Genomic DNA, 17,640 nt, shown 5'->3' on the forward strand with positions numbered 1-17,640 from the left:
CAATCTTGAAGTTTAACGATATGTTAAGAAAGAGGAACAATACTATACCACAATCACAGTCATAAAATCTTGTGGCTTTGATAAGAACATCTTTCAGCACTAAGGTAGGGCAAACATGATTTGGAGGGTTTCAAACGTGGAATTGCGGGAAAATGGGTTCAGGTTTGGGAGGAGACAACATGTTCATGGGATTTAGAAAGGAATAGGAAGTTAGAGAGAGAGCTGCACCTTCAAGGACAGAGCGGTCAAGGAAGGGGTGAAGGCTGATGCAGATTTTAAGACAGGCAACAGTAAGGGAGGACAGGAAATGCTTAACATAATTATCTATTGTGGGAGATAGGAAACTAAATTGGGTGATCAATGGTGGAATAGAATTGAGAGAAAGATTTGGGTCTTATGGACAAGAAAAACATAAATAGTGAGTTGGGATAGAATCTGGAGAAAGAAGAATCCAGGGTGAGTAGTAGGACATGTTTGGCGGGAGGGAGGAATTGGCAGCAAAAGATGAAATCCATCTGGTTTTTACAAGTCTCAATCTTTGACAGCAAAAAGCTTGAGTTCCTTTTAATGGTTACTTGTGTTGAGGTGGAGGCAACTGGAGGATATTTGAAGAAGCCAAGGTTTCATCTGTAATCTAGGATGATCTTTAAATAATGAGCAGTTCTAACCATGAAGAGCAGGACTTGATCACGCCGTATGTGATCCTATCAAATCCAATGATCAATGGTTCAGTCCTTTATCCACTATAGATGCTCAAGTTTGCTCACTTTTTGGATATAAGGAATGAGATGAGGACCACAGAAGGAAGAATAACCAAAGGCTGAGAGAGTAATGATATTTTTGGGCTGAATGAATCAAGTCAGAAGAAGGATGTGATCACTTTAGTAGCTGCATAACAGGAAATGTCATGATGCGTAAAGAACCAAAGACTTTGTTGACAATTTGAAAGTCTGGTGCTTAGAGACTAAAAGACAAGCTTTCTCAAAGAATGGGACTGTAAGAAGTAGGAATAGGAGAGAGAGTTGGCATGGCAGAAGTGGTCAGCCTTCTCAGTCATAGTCTAGGTAACCCATCAGAAATGACAGGCTTGTGGCGATGACTGTAAGTATGGGTGTGCGATTTTGGATGGATCTTGTATGCAAGAAGGACAGCGAAGAACTTGGAACAGGGTGGGAAGCTGAGAGAGGTCAATATGATGAGCTGGGCTGGAGGCTAAAACCATACAGGATAAGGAGACACTTGGTGCACACTGAGGAAAAGGAACAGCGAAAATATGAGAAACCTGCGAGAACTTGGATGCACACAAAAAATATTAAATAAGAGGCATGAGGCGTCAAACAAGGTAGGATGTTTAAAGGGCAAAAAGAACCATGAAGACACAAACCAGGATTTCAAAATGGGTGCTGCATTGCCAATGCACCTTATGGCTTAAGCAAGACAAATGTTGGAATGTATATAGCCCAGCAGGAGAGAATCCGCTTTTAAGAGGAAAGGTGCCATTGTCACTCAGCCAGCTCTTTGCTAAAGCTGTTATATCAATGTGATTATCTACAAGAAGTTCATTGTACACTATCTGAGTATGTGGTGCAGCAAACACTGCCACTTACATTCAGCCAGTATCATTGTGGATATTCAGACCTGGCTTAGCCGCACCTATTCAAGCAATAAAAAAAAAACCCAAAGAAACTGTGAATAAAAACAGAAATTGCTGGAAAACACAACAGACCTGGCAGCATCTGTGGAGAGAAAGTCGATTTGTTCTGAAGAAGGATCACTGGACCTGAAACATTAAGTCTTCTTTCTCTCCGCAGATGCTGCCAGATCTGCTTTGTTTTTCTAGCAACTTCTGTTTTTGTTCCTATTCTATCAATGTATGCTCATCCAGACCAGAGTATCAATGTTACATTACAGACAGGGATACAAGAAGCAGCCTTCCCATATTTGCTATTCTAAAAACAGTGGGACCATGAGTAGGATATATAGCACATCAAACAGAATTTACTGAAAAGAAGCTACCTGTCTATCCATAACCATCCGATTAAAAGTCTGAAACACAACTTGTTGCTGTAATAATCAGAGTCTTAAAGACGTGCAGCTTGGAAACAGACCCTTCAGTCCAAATTTGCCAGGCTGACCAGATATCCTAAATAAATGTAAATGTAATTTGCCAACATTTGGCCCTTCTCCCTCTAAACCCTTCCTATTCAAATATCTATCCAGATGGCTTTTAAATGTTGTAACTGTACCAGCCTCTCAACTTCCTCTGGCAGCTCATTCCATACATGCACCACCCTCTGTGTGGAAATAGTTGCCCCTTAGGTCCCTTTTAAGTCTTTCCCCTCTCACCTTAAACCTATGCCTTCTAATTTTGGACTCCCACACCCTATTTATGCCGCTCATGATTTTATAAACCTCTTTTAGATCATCCCTTAGCCTCCTATGCTCCGGAAAAAATAGCCCCAGCCTATTCAGCTTCACCATCTATCTCAACCCTCCAACCCTGGCACCATCCTTGTAATTTTTTTCTGAACCCTTTCAAGTTTCACAACATCCTTCATATAGCATGGAGATCAGAAATGTACACAGTATTTCAAAAGTGACCTAACCAATGTCCTGTACAGCCGCAGCATGACCCTATACTAAATTCACTGACCAATAAAGGCAAGCATTCCAAACACCTTCTTCATTACCTTATCTACCTACAACTTCACTTTCAAGGAACTGTGAATCTGCTCTCCAAGGTGTCTTTCTTCAGCAACACGCCCCAGGACCTTACCATTAAGAGTATGAGTCCTGCCCTGATTTGCCTTTTAAAAATGCAGCAGCTTCCTGGAGTTCTTCCTGCTTTGTTTACAGCTTTCCCTTACATGACTAACCAAAGTCAATGTTTCCTGGGGGAGAGAAGCAGACATTATAATACTGTGGAGGACTAGAGTTCATAACTCGCATCAAGACCATTTTAATTTGGGATATGTTTGTCTGTATTCACCTTCACGCTCCTTTTCAAGTTTGAGGAATCCATCCTTCTTCCCACACATAGTTTGGTTCATTTTATTTCCAACTGCATCTTGATTAAATTAGATTAGATTAGAATAGATTACCTACTGTGTGGAAACAGACCCTTCGGCCCAACAAGTCCACACTGTCCCTTGAAGCATCCCACCCAGACCCATCCCTCTGTAACCCACACACTCCTGAACACTGGGCAATTTAGGATGGCCAATCTACCTAACCTGCACATCTTTGGACTGTGGGAGGAAACTGGAGCACCCGGAGGAAACCCACGCAGACACAGGGAGAATGTGCAAACTCCACACAGACAGTCGCCCGAGGCTGGAATTGAACCTGGGTCCCTGGAGCTGTGAGGCTGCAGTGCTAACCACTGAGCCACTGTGCCACCCCAAATCATTACTTTCAGCTTCATTTCTCTCTACTTTGCTCTATCCCACAATCTGCAACATTGATTCAATTGATTTGGTACGAAACTAATTTCTGGACTCCAAAAGAGTTACTCCATCTTTGAATCTTACTGCTGAAGGTTCATAAAATTTTCATATCAGAAATTGAAAGTATTGAGCTGTTTGGAGGATAGTGTTGAGTAAAGGGTTAACACTTGAATAAATAGGAAGCTGCCAGTGATAATAGCATCATAGAGTCATACGGCACGGAAACAGACCCTTCAGTCCAACTCAGAGATAACAAAGTGTGGAGCTGGATGAACACAGCAGGCCAAGCATATGCTCCTAAGATGCTGCTTGGCCTTCTGTGTTCATCCAGCTCCACACTTTGTTATCGCGGATTCTCCAGCATCTGCAATCCCCATTATTTCTGATACACCTTCAGTCTAACTCACTTGTGCCAACTAGACATCCCAAACTGACCTAGGCCCATTTGCCAGCATTTGGCCTGTAATATTAGGGGTCACATAAAAAAAATGCTCAAGTTTGCTCACTTTTTAGATGTAAGGTATGAGATGAGGACCACAGAAGGAAAAATAACCAAAGGCTGAAAGAGTAATGATATTTTTGGGGTGAATGAATCAAGTCAGATGATGGATGTGATCACTTTAGTAGCTGCATATCAGGAAGTGTCATGATGCGTAAAGAACCAAAGACTTTGTTGACAATTTGAAAGTCTGGTGCTTAGAGACTAAAAGACAAACTTTCTCAAAGATAGATTTAAAAAACTTATCACATGCAGCTGTGGCCATCTTGTTTTCAGTGGCGGGTGTGTGGACAGAACACAAGCCAGGAAGGAACTAATATATTTGGGCTAATGGGAACTGCAGATGCTGGAGATTCCAAGATAATAAAATGTGAGGCTGGATGAACACAGCAGGCCAAGCAGCATCTCAGGAGCACAAAAGCTGACGTTTCGGGCCTAGACCCTTCATCAGAGAGGTCTAGGCCCGAAACGTCAGCTTTTGTGCTCCTGAGATGCTGCTTGGCCTGCTGTGTTCATCCAGCCTCACATTTTAATATATTTGGGCATTGGCTAAACCTGAAACACTACACGTGTAGTGTCTCCCACCCATCCTCCTCGTCTAACCAAAAAGAAAAGACTGTGTGGAGGGTCGGTAAGGCAAGGTAAGGCTTTTAAAAAAAATCTTCTGGAAATCTAGAGTCGAGGGAATGGAAGCTAGGCCAGTTGCATGCTCCTGTTGCAGGATGTGGGACGTAAGGGTCACTGATGGTGTCCCCTCTGACTTCACCTGCGAGAAGTGCACCCAACTTCAGCTCCTCAAAAACCGCATTAGGGAAATGGAGCTGGAGCTGGATGAGCTCCAGATCATTCGGGAGGCTGAGGGGGTGATAGAGAGGAGTTATAGGGAGGTGGTCACACCCAAGGTACAGGAAAAAGGTAGCTGGGTGACTGTCAGGAAGGGGAAAGGGAAGAGGCAGACAGTGCAGGGATTCCTTGTGGCTGTTCCCCTCAATAATAAGTATACTGTTTGGATACTGTTGGGGTGAACGACCTACCAGGAGAAGGCCATAGCAGACAAGTCTCTGGTACTAAGGCTGGCCCTGTGGAACAGAAAAGAAGTGGGGGAGAATAGGAAAGCAATTGTAGTGGGGAATTCGATAGTAAGAGGCACAGACAGGTGGTTCTGTGGACGCAAATGAGATGAACGAATGGTATGTTGCCTCCCAGGTGCCAGGGTCCATGATGTCTCAGATCGCGTCTTCAAGATCCTTAAGCGGGAGGCTGAGCAACCAGCAGTCATGGTACACATTGTTACCAATGACAGGTAGAAAAAGGACAGAGAATGTGAAAAACGAGTACAGGGAGTTAGGTCGGAAGCTGAAGTCCAGGACAGACAGGGTAGTTATCTCTGGATTACTACCAGTGCCACATGATAACGAGGTAAGAAATAGGGAGTGAGTGCAGCTAAACATGTGGCTACAGGGCTGACATAGGAGGGGGAGCTTCCATTGTGCGGATAATTGGAGCACATTCTGGGCAAGGTGGGACCTGTACAGTAAGGACTGGTTGCACCTGAACCAGAAGGGCACAAATATCTTGGGAGGGAGGTTTTCTTGAGCTGTATGGGATGCTTTAAACTGGACTGGCAGGGGGTGGGGTACCAGATTTGTAATTCAAAGGATGAGGTATTCAGCCTTCCAATGGACACAACAGGGAGTGAGGTTGTTTATAAAGAAATGAGGTTGATGGAGCGCAATTGTGGACACAGAGTTGGTTTGAGGTGTGTATACTTCAATGCTAGAAGTATCAGAAATAAAGCGAATGAACTTAGAGCATGGGTCGGCACTTGGAACTATCATGTTGTGGCCATTACAGAAACTTGGGTAACTCGGGGAGAGGAATGATTGTTGTAAGTTCTGGGATATAGATGCTTTAAAAGAAATAGGGAGGGTGGAAAAAGAGGTGGGGGAATGGCATTGTTTGTCGGGCTAGTATAGCAGCTACTGAAAAGCAGTTTGAGAATGATATGTCTACAGAGTCAGTTTGGGTTGAGGTCCAGAACAAGAAAGGAACAGTCACTTTGTTGGGTTTTTTCTACACAGCCCCTAAAAGTTGAAGAGAAGTAGAGAAGTGGGTTGGGAGGCAGATACTGAAAAGATGTAGAAGTCACATGGGTGACTTCAACTTTCCAAATATTGGAAAAATTTTAGTTATAATAGTTTAGATGGAGCGGATTTTGTCCAGTGCATTCAGGAAGGATTCCTGACACATAATGTACATAGACCAACATGAGGAGCGACCACTTTGGATTTGATGCTTGGCAATGAACTGGGCCAAGAGTTAGACCTGTTGGTAGGAGAGCATTTTGGCGGTAGCGATCATAACTCTGTTACTTTTACAATAGTCATGGAAAAGGATAGGTACATACAGCAGGGTAAGGCTTATAATTGGGGGAAAGGTAATTACAATTCTCTTAGGCAAGAACTGGGTAACACAAATTGGAACAGATGCTGTCAGGGAAGAGCACTATTGAATTGGGGAGATTGTTTAAGGAAAGCATACTGCGTGTGCTCAATATGTTTGTCCCTAGCAGGCAGGGGAGATGCGGTTGAGTGAGGGAGCCTTGGTTCTCAAGAAAGGTTGAATGACTGGTTAAGAGGAAGAAGGATGCTTATGTAAGGTTTAGGAAACAAGGAATGGAAATGGCTCTAGAGGGATACAAGTTATCCAGGAAAGACCTGAATAAAGAGCTTAGAAGAGCTATAAGGGGGCATGAGAAAACCTTGGCAGATAGGATCAAAGAAAACTCCAAGACTTTTTATACGTACGTGAGGAATAAGAGAATGGCCAGAAAAAGGGTAGGGCTGATCAAGGTTTGCAAAGGGAACTTTTGCATGGAACCTAAAGAGATAGGAGGGGTCCTTAAGAAATACATTTCTTCAGCATTCACAACTGAGAGGGATCTAGTTGTAGAGGAAAACAGTGTGAAACAGGCTGGTAGGCTAGAGGAGGTTGATGTTAGTAAGGAAGATGTGCTAGAAATTTTGAGGAAGTTGAAGATAGAGAAGTCCTCCATGCCTGATGGAATCTATCCAAGGATTCTATGGGAAGTGAAGGAAGACTGGAGGGACGCAAACATCATTCTCTTGTTCAAAAATGGGAATAGGGATAACCCCGGAAATTACAGGCCAGTTAGTCTTACTTTAGTGGTGGGAAAATTATTGGAAAGCGCTCTGAGAGATAGGATTTCTGATCACTTGGAAAGGCATGGTTTGATTCGTGATAGTCAGCATGGATTTGTGATGGGTAGATCTTGCCTCACAATTCTTACTGAATTCTTTGAAGAGGTGACCAAACACGTGGATGAAGGTAGAGCAGTGGATGTGATATACATGGATTTGAGTAAGGCATTTGATAAGGTTCCCCATGGTAGGCTCATGCAGAAGGTAAGGAGGCATGGGATAGGGGGAAATGTGGCAGATTGGATTCAGAATTTGCTGACCCTTAGAAGACAAAAGGTCGTAGTGGACTGAAAATATTCAGCATGGTGCTCAGTTACGAGTGGTGTACCACAAGGATCTGTTCTGGGTCCTCTTCTATTTGTGATTTTTGTAAATGATTTGGATAAAGGAGTGGAGAGTGGATTAGCACGTTTGTGGGCAATATGAAGGTGGGTCACGTTATGGACAGTGCAGAGGGCTGTTCTAGGTTACAAAGGGACGTTGATAGGATGCAGAGCTGGCCTAAGAAGTGGCAGATGGAGTTTGACACTGAAAAGTGTAAGGTAATTCATTTTGGAAGGACAGACTTGAAAGTAGAGTACAGGGTTAACGGAAAGATTCTTAGCAGTGTGGAGGAGCAGAGGGATTTTGGGGTTCATGTTCACAGTTCCCTGAAAGCTGCCACCCAGGTGGGTAGAGTTCTTAAGAAGGCGTATAGTGTGTTCAGTTTCATCAATAGAGGGATTGAGTTCAAGGGCCAATAAGTTATGCTCCAGCTGTACAAAAGCCTCGTTCAGCCACATGTGGAGTAATGTGTCCAGTTCTGGTCACCTCATTACAGGAAAGATGTAGAGGTGCAGAGGAGATTTACCAGGATATTGCCTGGTAAATCTCTCTGCATCAATGGACGGAAAGTCTTACGAGGAAAGGTTGAGAGAGCTAGGGCTTTTCTCTTTAGAACGATGAAGGATGAGAGATGACATGATAGAGGTATACAAAATAATCAGAGTTATAGATAGAGTAGACAGTCAGAGATTTTTTTCCTAGGGTGGAGGTAGCTATTATGAGGGGACACAGTTTTAAAGTGAGTGGAGGTAGATACAGGGGAGACGTCAGAGGTAGGTTCTTTATTCAGAGAGTGGTTGGGGCGTGGAATGAATTGCTGGAGAGGGTAGCGGGGTTGCCCTCATTAGGGACATTTCAGCTGCTATTAGATAGGCATATGGATGTCAGTATAAGGTAGGGGTCGAGGTTAGATAGACCTTAGGATTAGGGTAAAAGTGCGGCACAACATCACGGGCCGAAGGGCCTGTACTGTGCTGTACTGATCTATGTTCTATGTCACATGATGACTTAAAGGTGGGATTATTAGTTGCCTCCAAATACTGATCCTCATTGAACTCGGGTGGACCTCGCCAATATCACCCATGCATCCCCCTCCCAAAAAAGTCTAGCTTTCCTGGGTGCTTCCCTTATTTCCTTTCAAGTCACATGTATACACACACCCTTCCCCCGAGCTTCCCTTCATCTTGTTGCAAGGCCCCAAACCTCCCTGTTTCCTGGAGCTCTGGCACTTTGTGACCCTGGGGACTGCTTGTGGTTCCAGCAGTTACCACTTTCAGTGGTGCTGGTATGATAATGAGCTGTTGGCTAATCAGCATTAAATGACTGCAGGGTATCTCTCATAGAAAGTTCTGTCCATTTGAATGCACAATCAAGGAAGCTATGAAACTTTTCAAAACATTGGTACAACCTCAGCTCGAGCACTGCAGCCAGTGCATGGAATCACAGTTGAGGAAGGATGTGAAGATTTTAGTGAGCATGCAGAAGAGACTTTTGTAAGAATAGTTCGAGGCATGAGGGATTTCAGTGACATGGATAGGTTGGAGAAGCTGGGCCTTTCATCTTTGAGTAAAGCAAGGTGAGATGCAATTTGAAAAGTGCCTAAAACCACAAGGAGTTAAGTCAGCATAGATTGGAAGGAACAAATGAGTGGAAGGTTCTAGAGCCATAGGAGCTATTTAAAGGTGATCGACAAAATAAACAACAGGGAGCCAAGAATAAACCTTCCATAAACAGTGAGTGATTAGGCTCTGGAATGTATTGCCTTAGAGTATTTAATTATGGAGTTCAAAAGGGGAGTGAATAAGACCTGAAGAGATTTGAAGAAAATGTAGGGCTACATGGAAGGGACGGGGAGTGGAAGTAACCGAGTTGTACTTGCAGAGATCTTGCAGCAACATGATGAATCAAACAGCCTCCCTCTGCACTGTATGTTCTGTGATTCAAACTTTGAAATGGCATTCTCTGTACATAATTGTACAGAATAGCCTGAAGCACAGAGGTATCAGTCCACTTCATGCCCAGTGAAGGTGCTGCAAATGAGATGTCTTTGAGGAAATATTTCTGCATAATTTCAGGAAATTTTCATGGCATCAACAGAAAAGATTACTTCTGAGCTAAACAAAGACATTATAAACCCCACATTACTATTCTCCTTCTCTTCCTGCAGGGAAGGAATATTTCGATTTGTTACATCTGTGCATCAATCAGGACAAAAACATAGCTGGAAAGTTGTATTTTTTTAACAACTTTTAGCACACCTCAGACTAATTAACAACTACCAAAGATCAGTAAAATGTGCAGAACTGGAACGTCTTATGTGTACTGAGGCACAGTGAGAAACTACTGACTCATGCCACAATGCTGCAAAGTCAGTATCTTGCGTATGCTCGTCTCCTGACTTTGGGCACTATGCATCCCTGATACTGAAACCATCCTGATTTTAACAGGAAGCTCCACTGAGTTGGCTGAGCCATGAACACCTTTTCACAGCATTGCTAGTTGCTTTTACCCCCCACCTCATCATTTCATTGTACTGGCCAAACAAGGGGTACTTCCTTCTAACTTAAGGGAACTGCAAGTTTCAGAGTTCCTTTGATGGCGTGTCTGTCCGCATAAAGTGACAGCAAAATTGTCAATATTTTGATCAAGAACATCCTGATAGTAGTTATTTCTGGACGTGGATGCAGTGAGGGATCATACACTGAAAGAAATAGTTGCATTTGCATAGCACCATTCACAACAGGACATTTTGGTTAAATGTTGGCGAAACATTTTTGTCCTTTGAAACATTTATCCTTACATTTCTATTTGAAAAGTCAGCGCTAATGTTCCTCACTTTGACCTCAAACAATTATAGAGAAAATTTTGATGTTAAATATTTGGGCCAGTCTAATATATAATCAGATCACAGGATGTTTTTTGAACCAAGCTGTGTGACTTTAGCTTTGTACCATGAATTGGAAGGAACTGATCAAACAGCTGAGTACTGAGCACCCAACGGCCAATGTGTGAATGAAGTGTTAATGTTTCCACAACCTTGTGCCAAACTGCTGACATGAGGAGTCTGAGCAGGAAGTTCTACTGAGTCACTGTTCAAATCCAGATGGTCCTCCCACTGAACAAGGGGGATACCAAAAAAAGCTGCTCTATAGGCAGTGTGCCTATGACTTACAGTCGAACATTGTAAGACAAATCAGAATGAGATAAACGCAACTACCTCAGCCAAGTCCATCATGACTGTCTTAATCTGTCAGCACGGCATTTGAATTGTAGCAATGTCCATCCCTCCAGTGTATTAACTTTTCCATCTTTGTACTGTATTATTCCTTGCTTGCAGATGACAGAAAGGTTAGTGAACATTTGAATAAAGAACCACTTCCAGTACTCGTCCCAAAGTTATTTTCACAGATTTCTTTTCTGACACCCTTTGCAAAAATCTGTCGGTAAAATTCAATATTTGACATTCTTTAATGAAGTCCCTCCTTAATCGCAGTTTCTTCTAGGTTGCAAGGTTTAAGTTTCTTTGTTATGTTTATAGTACTTCATTCTGCCCAGTAAAAAAAGACACAGCCAATTTCTCCTCATCCTCCCATTTTCCAGTATCAGCTTTTGACACATACGCCTGCATGAAATTCTGCGTTTTTGGACCCAGAATTTAAATGCATGCAATGGATTGCTAGTAAAGTTGAAATTGATTGAAATATCTAACCTTGCCTTCTCTGGTGATAGCTCAGTAACTCAAAGCCTCAGTTAGCAAAACCCAGTTTCCAACGGGGTCTCCTGTGTGCCTCAAGAAGTATAATTGGACAATAACAATTCTGAAAAGAACAGCCCTGTATTGGAATCCTCACTTGTGAAATTAAAGCCAGTGCTACAACAGGTCAAAGACTTATCAAAACATGTATCTTTGCTCCATTCACTCATTTCTCGCCATTCTGTCTCTCTCTTTCTCTATGTGTTGTTGTCCAATTATGAGCCATGCCATAATATCATTATGGGACAAGGTAGGCCTGAAGGACTACCTCAGCCAGTAACGGAATTTGACCCAACAAAAACATAAATTGCTGGAGAAACTCAGCAGGTCTGGCAGCACCTGTAAAGAGAAAACTGTTAACATTTTCAGTCGAGTGACCCATCTTCAGAAAAGAGATTAAATCAATACCTTTGGCATTATTCTGCACCGTACTTTTAGCCATGTAGCCAACCAAGCTGACCAACCCTACATCCTCACTGTAACCACTATTTTCAACATCTCCATTTTAAAATTCTGAATAGTTATATTGGGGTTAGAAACTGATCTGTCAAGGAGTATCAGCAAACAGTTTTCAGACAGGTGGCTGGTGACCTCTGCATGAGTTACACCAGTCTTAATAGTCACATTTTACTTCTTGCAACAAACATTTTTGTTGCTCTTGTGGCCTGTTTCTGCATATCTGAAAACCCAGAAGTTATCCTAACTCCATTCAAGATAGTTTTTTAGATTAATATGTTAAAGAACCCAAACATGGCTAATGAAAGAAGACAAGATAGCATCAGACTAAAGAAAGTGGCTAACAATATTGTCATGAATAATAATCTTAAGGACTACGCAGATTATAATAATGCAGCAAAAGCCAATCAAGAAACTGCTGAAGAGAAAATAGTGTGTGTCAGGAGACAGAAAAAAAGGATTTTACATTCTTCTGTAACTGTGTAAAAACAAAGAGAAGTAAGGAATGTAAAGGCAGAGACAGTGAGAATTAGGACGAGAAATAAGGAAATGGCAGAAACATTAAGTAACTACTTTGTAGGAAATAAAAGTCCTAGACTAGTGGAGAACAAAGTAGAAAGAATAAGGAGATTAAAGATATGAATATTCATAAAGAAATAATACTGGATAACAGCAGGACTAAAAGTCAACAAATGGCTTGACATGATGGCCCACATCCAATGATTTTAAAAACAGGTGGTTGTAGAGATTGTGGCTGTGGTGGTTTTGAACTTCCCATTCTCTAGAATGGTCTGTATGGTTTGGAACAAAACCACTATTCCAGAAAGAGGGAAGAGAGGAGAGAAGGGATTGTAGATCAGATGGCCTGACATTGCTAGGAAGAAAAATATTAGAATTTATCATTGTTAGGGATGAGATAAAAGGACATTTAGAAAATCATAATAGGATTGGGAGACATCAAAGTGATTTATGAGAGAATTCATATTTGCTAAAATTCTTTGATGTAACAAACCAGCTTTATAAAGGGGGACTGGTACATTTGGATTTCCAAATAGTCAAGAAGGTGCCACACTAAAGGTTGACATTCATGGGATTCAGGATACTCCATTAGCATGGATAGATGACCTCTTAGAATTAGAACCCCTACGGTGTGGAAATGGATCCTTCAGCCCAACAAGTCCACACTGACCCTCAGAGGATCCCACCCAGATACATTCCCTTATTCTACACATCCCTGAACTCTACGAGCAATTCAGCATGGCCAATCCACCTAGCCCACACATCTTTGGACTGTGGGAGGAAACCAGAGCAAACCCACGCCGACACAGGCAGTCACTTGAGGGTGGGATTGAACCTGGGTGCCTGGCACTGTGGGGCAACAGTGCTAACCACTGAGCCACCATCCTCCATGGTTGACAGAAAGAAAACAGAATAGGAATAAAGAAGCTTTTTCACTCTGGGAGACCATGGCCAGTGGGGTAGCACAAGGATCAGTGTTGGATCTCAGCCGTTTATAGCTGGCAAGGAGGCTGAGAAAGATAGATTAAATGATTAGATTGTTGGAGGTGAAATATACTGTAGAGGTGTGACAGTATCCATTTTGATGAGAAAAATGGAAAAGTATAATAACATTTTAAGTGGTAAGAAACAAGAAAATATAGACATTCAGGGAGACCAGGATGCACTTCTACACGAATCACAATAAGTTAGACAATAGACAATAGGTGCTGGAGTAGGCCATTCGGCCCTTCGAGCCAGCACCACCATTCATTATGATCATGGCTGATCATCCACAATCAGTATCCTGTTCCTGCCTTATCCCCATAAGCCTTGATTCCACTATCTTTTAGAGCTCTATCTATCTCTTTCTTGAAACTATCCAGAGAGTTGGCCTCCACTGCCTTCTGGGGCAGGGCATTCCATATATCCAACACTCTCTCGGTGAAGAAGTTTTTCCTCAACTCTGTTCTAAATGGCCTACCCCTTATTTTTAAACTGTGTCCTCTGGTTCTGGACTCACCCATCAGCAGAAACATGCTTCCTGCATGAGTATCTGTGGATACTCAGTTGTTGGATATATTCAAGATTGAGAAAACTTTTGGATGGTAAAGGAATGGAGGGATGTGCAGACATTGAGGTCAGCTGGAAATCAGGCAGACTTGCCATGATCATACTGAGTGATGGACTAGACTCAAGGGCTGAACCCTGCTTCTATTTCTTATGTACTTGTGTGATTTATGAACCTAGGAACTCTTAGTACCCTTCCCTAAGAAATGTCTATCAATCTCAATGTGATACGCTGTCAATTTGGCTTAGGCGTATCTGACACCTGGTAAAGGCAGCAGCCTGTGCCCTCTGCAATTTGCAATTCTCTTTTTTGTGAGTGTAGTATTTGTGCAAAATATGACTTCACCGAACAATTTCTATGCCATGTGTGACTATGACTCTGTTAACAGCTTTAGTAGGAGGACTCTGTCATGGAGAGACAAGCAGCACCATCGACAAATAATTGGATGAGAAAAAAATTCTTGAAATGAATTTTTATAAACATGTGAAGCATGCAATGCATAGATGTTAGAGTGCTCAAAAATGGAAGCGCAGATCTTCTTATTACATGCATTATTTTATATCTTGCTGGGAGCTGAAATGCTTTAACTGGTAGTTCGTGTTCTGACTCATTCAATAACAATAATTAAACCATCAGGCTGTATGATGTTTTGGCTACTTTGAGGTGATATCAGCTCCTTTGTGATGTCTTACTGTTAGTGGGCTAGCTTTCACTGGTATAAGCCTTATTCATCTCATTTCATCTTCATTTCTGAGATATTTCTCTTCTATTCAAGACCCCGCACCCCCCACCCCGTGTGAAATGTTCTCCCCTAACTTAATTCACTTAATTGCCGGGCCACCTTGCATACTTTAGTCAAGTAGCCACTATATGTGCATCAACCAAGACGACGACCCTTAACAAATTACTCAACTTATGGGAAGTCACTGATGATGCTGATCCCATACTTAGCCAGTGCATTTTCCAACTGGAATAGTTGAACAGTTACAAGGATCAGAACTCTTGGCTGATTGCTTGTCTCCTCCACCCCCCACCCCCATTCCCAATGAAACTGACACCAATTGCACCCAGACCCTCTGTTTGGCATAAGTTTATTGAATGGATTATGAACTGAACTTAGAAGCTTTCTAATGTAGACAATACACCTGCTTAGGTAGTCTGCAGAGGGAGCATTTTTTTACATTTTTAATCAATCAATCTGCACCTGGTTTGGTTTACAGAAGTCAAGATGTCACTGAATAATACCTTCCCAGTGGATCCAAACGAATGTCATAATGCAATCAGAGTCTGGTCCTGCTGCAGGATATACTGGTACTCGCCAGCTGGCAGTAGAAAGCCTTAAAATCTCAGGGTGTACCCCTATACCTCTACCCTGAACTGCACTGCCCGTGTAAACAGCAATTGTGAGACATGATAGAGGACCTTTAAATGTGAGCTACAATTTAATGCTCGGTTGTTGTCAAACAGCTCGGAGGTCGAGGTGAATTCACACACATGGCAAATAATAAGGTAAAATGCCAAGCTCATTCTGTTGAGGCCCCTGCAGCATAAAATATCACCTTGTGGTGATGTAAAGGAATAATTACCTCTTTGCCAATTATTTTTTATTTAGCTGAAGATATGGACGGATAGTAAAGTTTATAATGTTATCCACTATATAAACAAGCAATTTAAATAAAAATCATTAGTCCAGAGACAGCCACTGTCAGAACATGGATGTTTTAAAAGACAAACTCCCCAATCCTATAGCATTGCCTGCATAACATTATTCCTCAAGCTGTCACAAATGTCCTGCTTTTATTTTTGCTGCATGAATATTCAGTCTCATTGCAAAAAAAAAATGATAGCATCCACAAGTCCTCGGTTTGCTATGTTACATTCACCCCAGGTTTTGGTTAATTTTCCAGCCAGGGTTATACTCCGAGTTTCCCGCACTCCGAGCTCGGAGAGCAGCTCTCATCCGTTGGACCCACCTGTACGACGTCTGCTTCCTGATACCCATTTCATTGAGCCGCTGTTCCAGACTCTGGGATCCGCTCAGCGACTGCTGGCGAGGGCTCTGGCCGGGCTCCGGCGTCTCCCAGCCGCCGGCCGCTGCTGCTTGCTCCCGCTGGCCGGCCCCTAGCCCCAGCCCGCTGGCCGTCGGAGAAGTCGCCCCGCTGTCCCGCTCCATCCCACCCGGCCTCTGCCCTGGCTCCCCGGCAAGAGGCTGACCGGAGGTAATGGGCAGAGCGGCCGCTATAGGAGCAGCTTCCATCAGCTAATGGCACAGGATTGTGGGAGAATCCCTGCTCCTCCTCCAGCAACAGGGACCCGAGGCAGGAGAGAGAGAACAGAGAGAGAGGCAGATGGGGGCAGAGGCAGGGAGATAGGAAGAGGGACGGGGACAAAGACAGGCGGGAAGAGGGCAGAGAGAGGGAGAGAGGAGATGGAGGCAGAGACAGGGAGATAGAGAAAGAGGGAGCAGGGACGGGAGGGGGCAGAGAGTAGACACAGGGAGATAGTGGATAGGCGGGTAGAGGGTAGATAGAGGGAGACGGGGGCAGGGACGGAGAGGGGGCTGGTGGTGGGTAGAAGGCAGAAACAACAAGATAGGGAACACAGACCTGGGGGATAGACGGCATGGACAAGGAGTTGGAGGCAGGAACAGGGAGATAAGGATTCTAGGAACAGAGACTGTGCGAATGGAACAGAGATAGGGAGCTCAGAACAGGGGCAGGGAGCAAGGAGCAGAGAGGGGATGCCAAGAACAGAGAGAGTGAAGGCACAGACAGGGAAGCAAAGATAAGGAGCAAGGAACAGAGGAATGGAGTAGGGATGGGGAGCAAGGATGAGAGATGGTGACTGGGAACAGAGAGGGACTAAGGAGCAAAGATGAGTGAAGCAACAGAGACACAGAGCATGGATTGAGGAACAGAAATAAATAGAAAGCAGAACCAGTGTCTGGACTGAAGTGAAGATGAAGTTACAAGGTGTCAAAACCTGCAGTGCCCTCCATCAGGACCATCCTGCGAGCATCAGGGAAAAGAAACGCTAGAGCCATGGACACTTTGCTGTTATTAGCAATGAGCCTGCCCAGCAAAATAAAACCCGCACAATCAAGCAACAGGAACTATAGTAACATCCAATGAAACCATCAGCAGACTATAGCAACCTTGCACTCAGCAACAACTGCCGCATCTCAACAGGAATAGCAACACCCCAGCAACAGCAAGCTCAGACGCTCTTATCCAGCAGCAGATACCAACTGCCAGTTGCAAAAAGTAGCTCCCAGCTCCCCCATCCAATAGTAACAGTGTCCAGATCCACTGATGGTATGCAACAGGAGTAGAGAGATAGGGCCCCCAGCATCTTGTAATAGCAATATATGGCAATACCACAGTTCAACTGCTTCTCCCACTATAATACAAGTACATTATAAAAACAAAAAGCATTGGGATGTTTGCAGGACAGATCAGAACGTCTCTGCTGAACCAGTGTCTGGGATAACAGGAAAGAGACCCGAGCAATCTGACAATGTATAAACAGATTAGGTGTGGATCATCCACATCAAAGCTGTAAAACATTTTGGGAAGTTCTTAAAGATGCTATACAAATACAAAATAATAAAATGTGAGGCTGGACGAACACAGCAGGCCAAGCAGCATCTCAGGAGCACAAAAGCTGACGTTTCGGGCCTAGACCCTTCTGATGAAGGGTCTAGGCCCGAAACGTCAGCTTTTGTGCTCCTGAGATGCTGCTTGGCCTGCTGTGTTCGTCCAGCCTCACATTTTATTATCTTGGAATCTCCAGCATCTGCAGTTCCCATTATCTCTGATACAAATACAAAAGTTTTGTTTTGTTACTCAAGAGCTGTAGTTCATTTAGAACTG

At 43.3% G+C, this 17,640-nt stretch overlaps 1 protein-coding gene across 1 annotated transcript in view; it reads right to left on the reverse strand.

Moving 5' to 3' along the window:
- Positions 1 to 16,028, reverse strand: part of dgki (diacylglycerol kinase, iota) — a 193,083-nt gene extending 177,055 nt beyond the window's left edge. The window contains exon 1 of the mRNA XM_059652275.1: positions 15,742 to 16,028. Coding sequence (XP_059508258.1) covers positions 15,742 to 16,025 — 284 coding nt within the window. The 5' untranslated portion in view covers positions 16,026 to 16,028. The remainder of the gene's footprint in view (positions 1 to 15,741) is intronic.
- Between the last annotated feature and the right edge of the window lie 1,612 nt (positions 16,029 to 17,640).

Source organism: Stegostoma tigrinum, chromosome 18, assembly GCF_030684315.1.
Source record: "Stegostoma tigrinum isolate sSteTig4 chromosome 18, sSteTig4.hap1, whole genome shotgun sequence".
Lineage (NCBI taxonomy): Eukaryota > Metazoa > Chordata > Chondrichthyes > Orectolobiformes > Stegostomatidae > Stegostoma > Stegostoma tigrinum.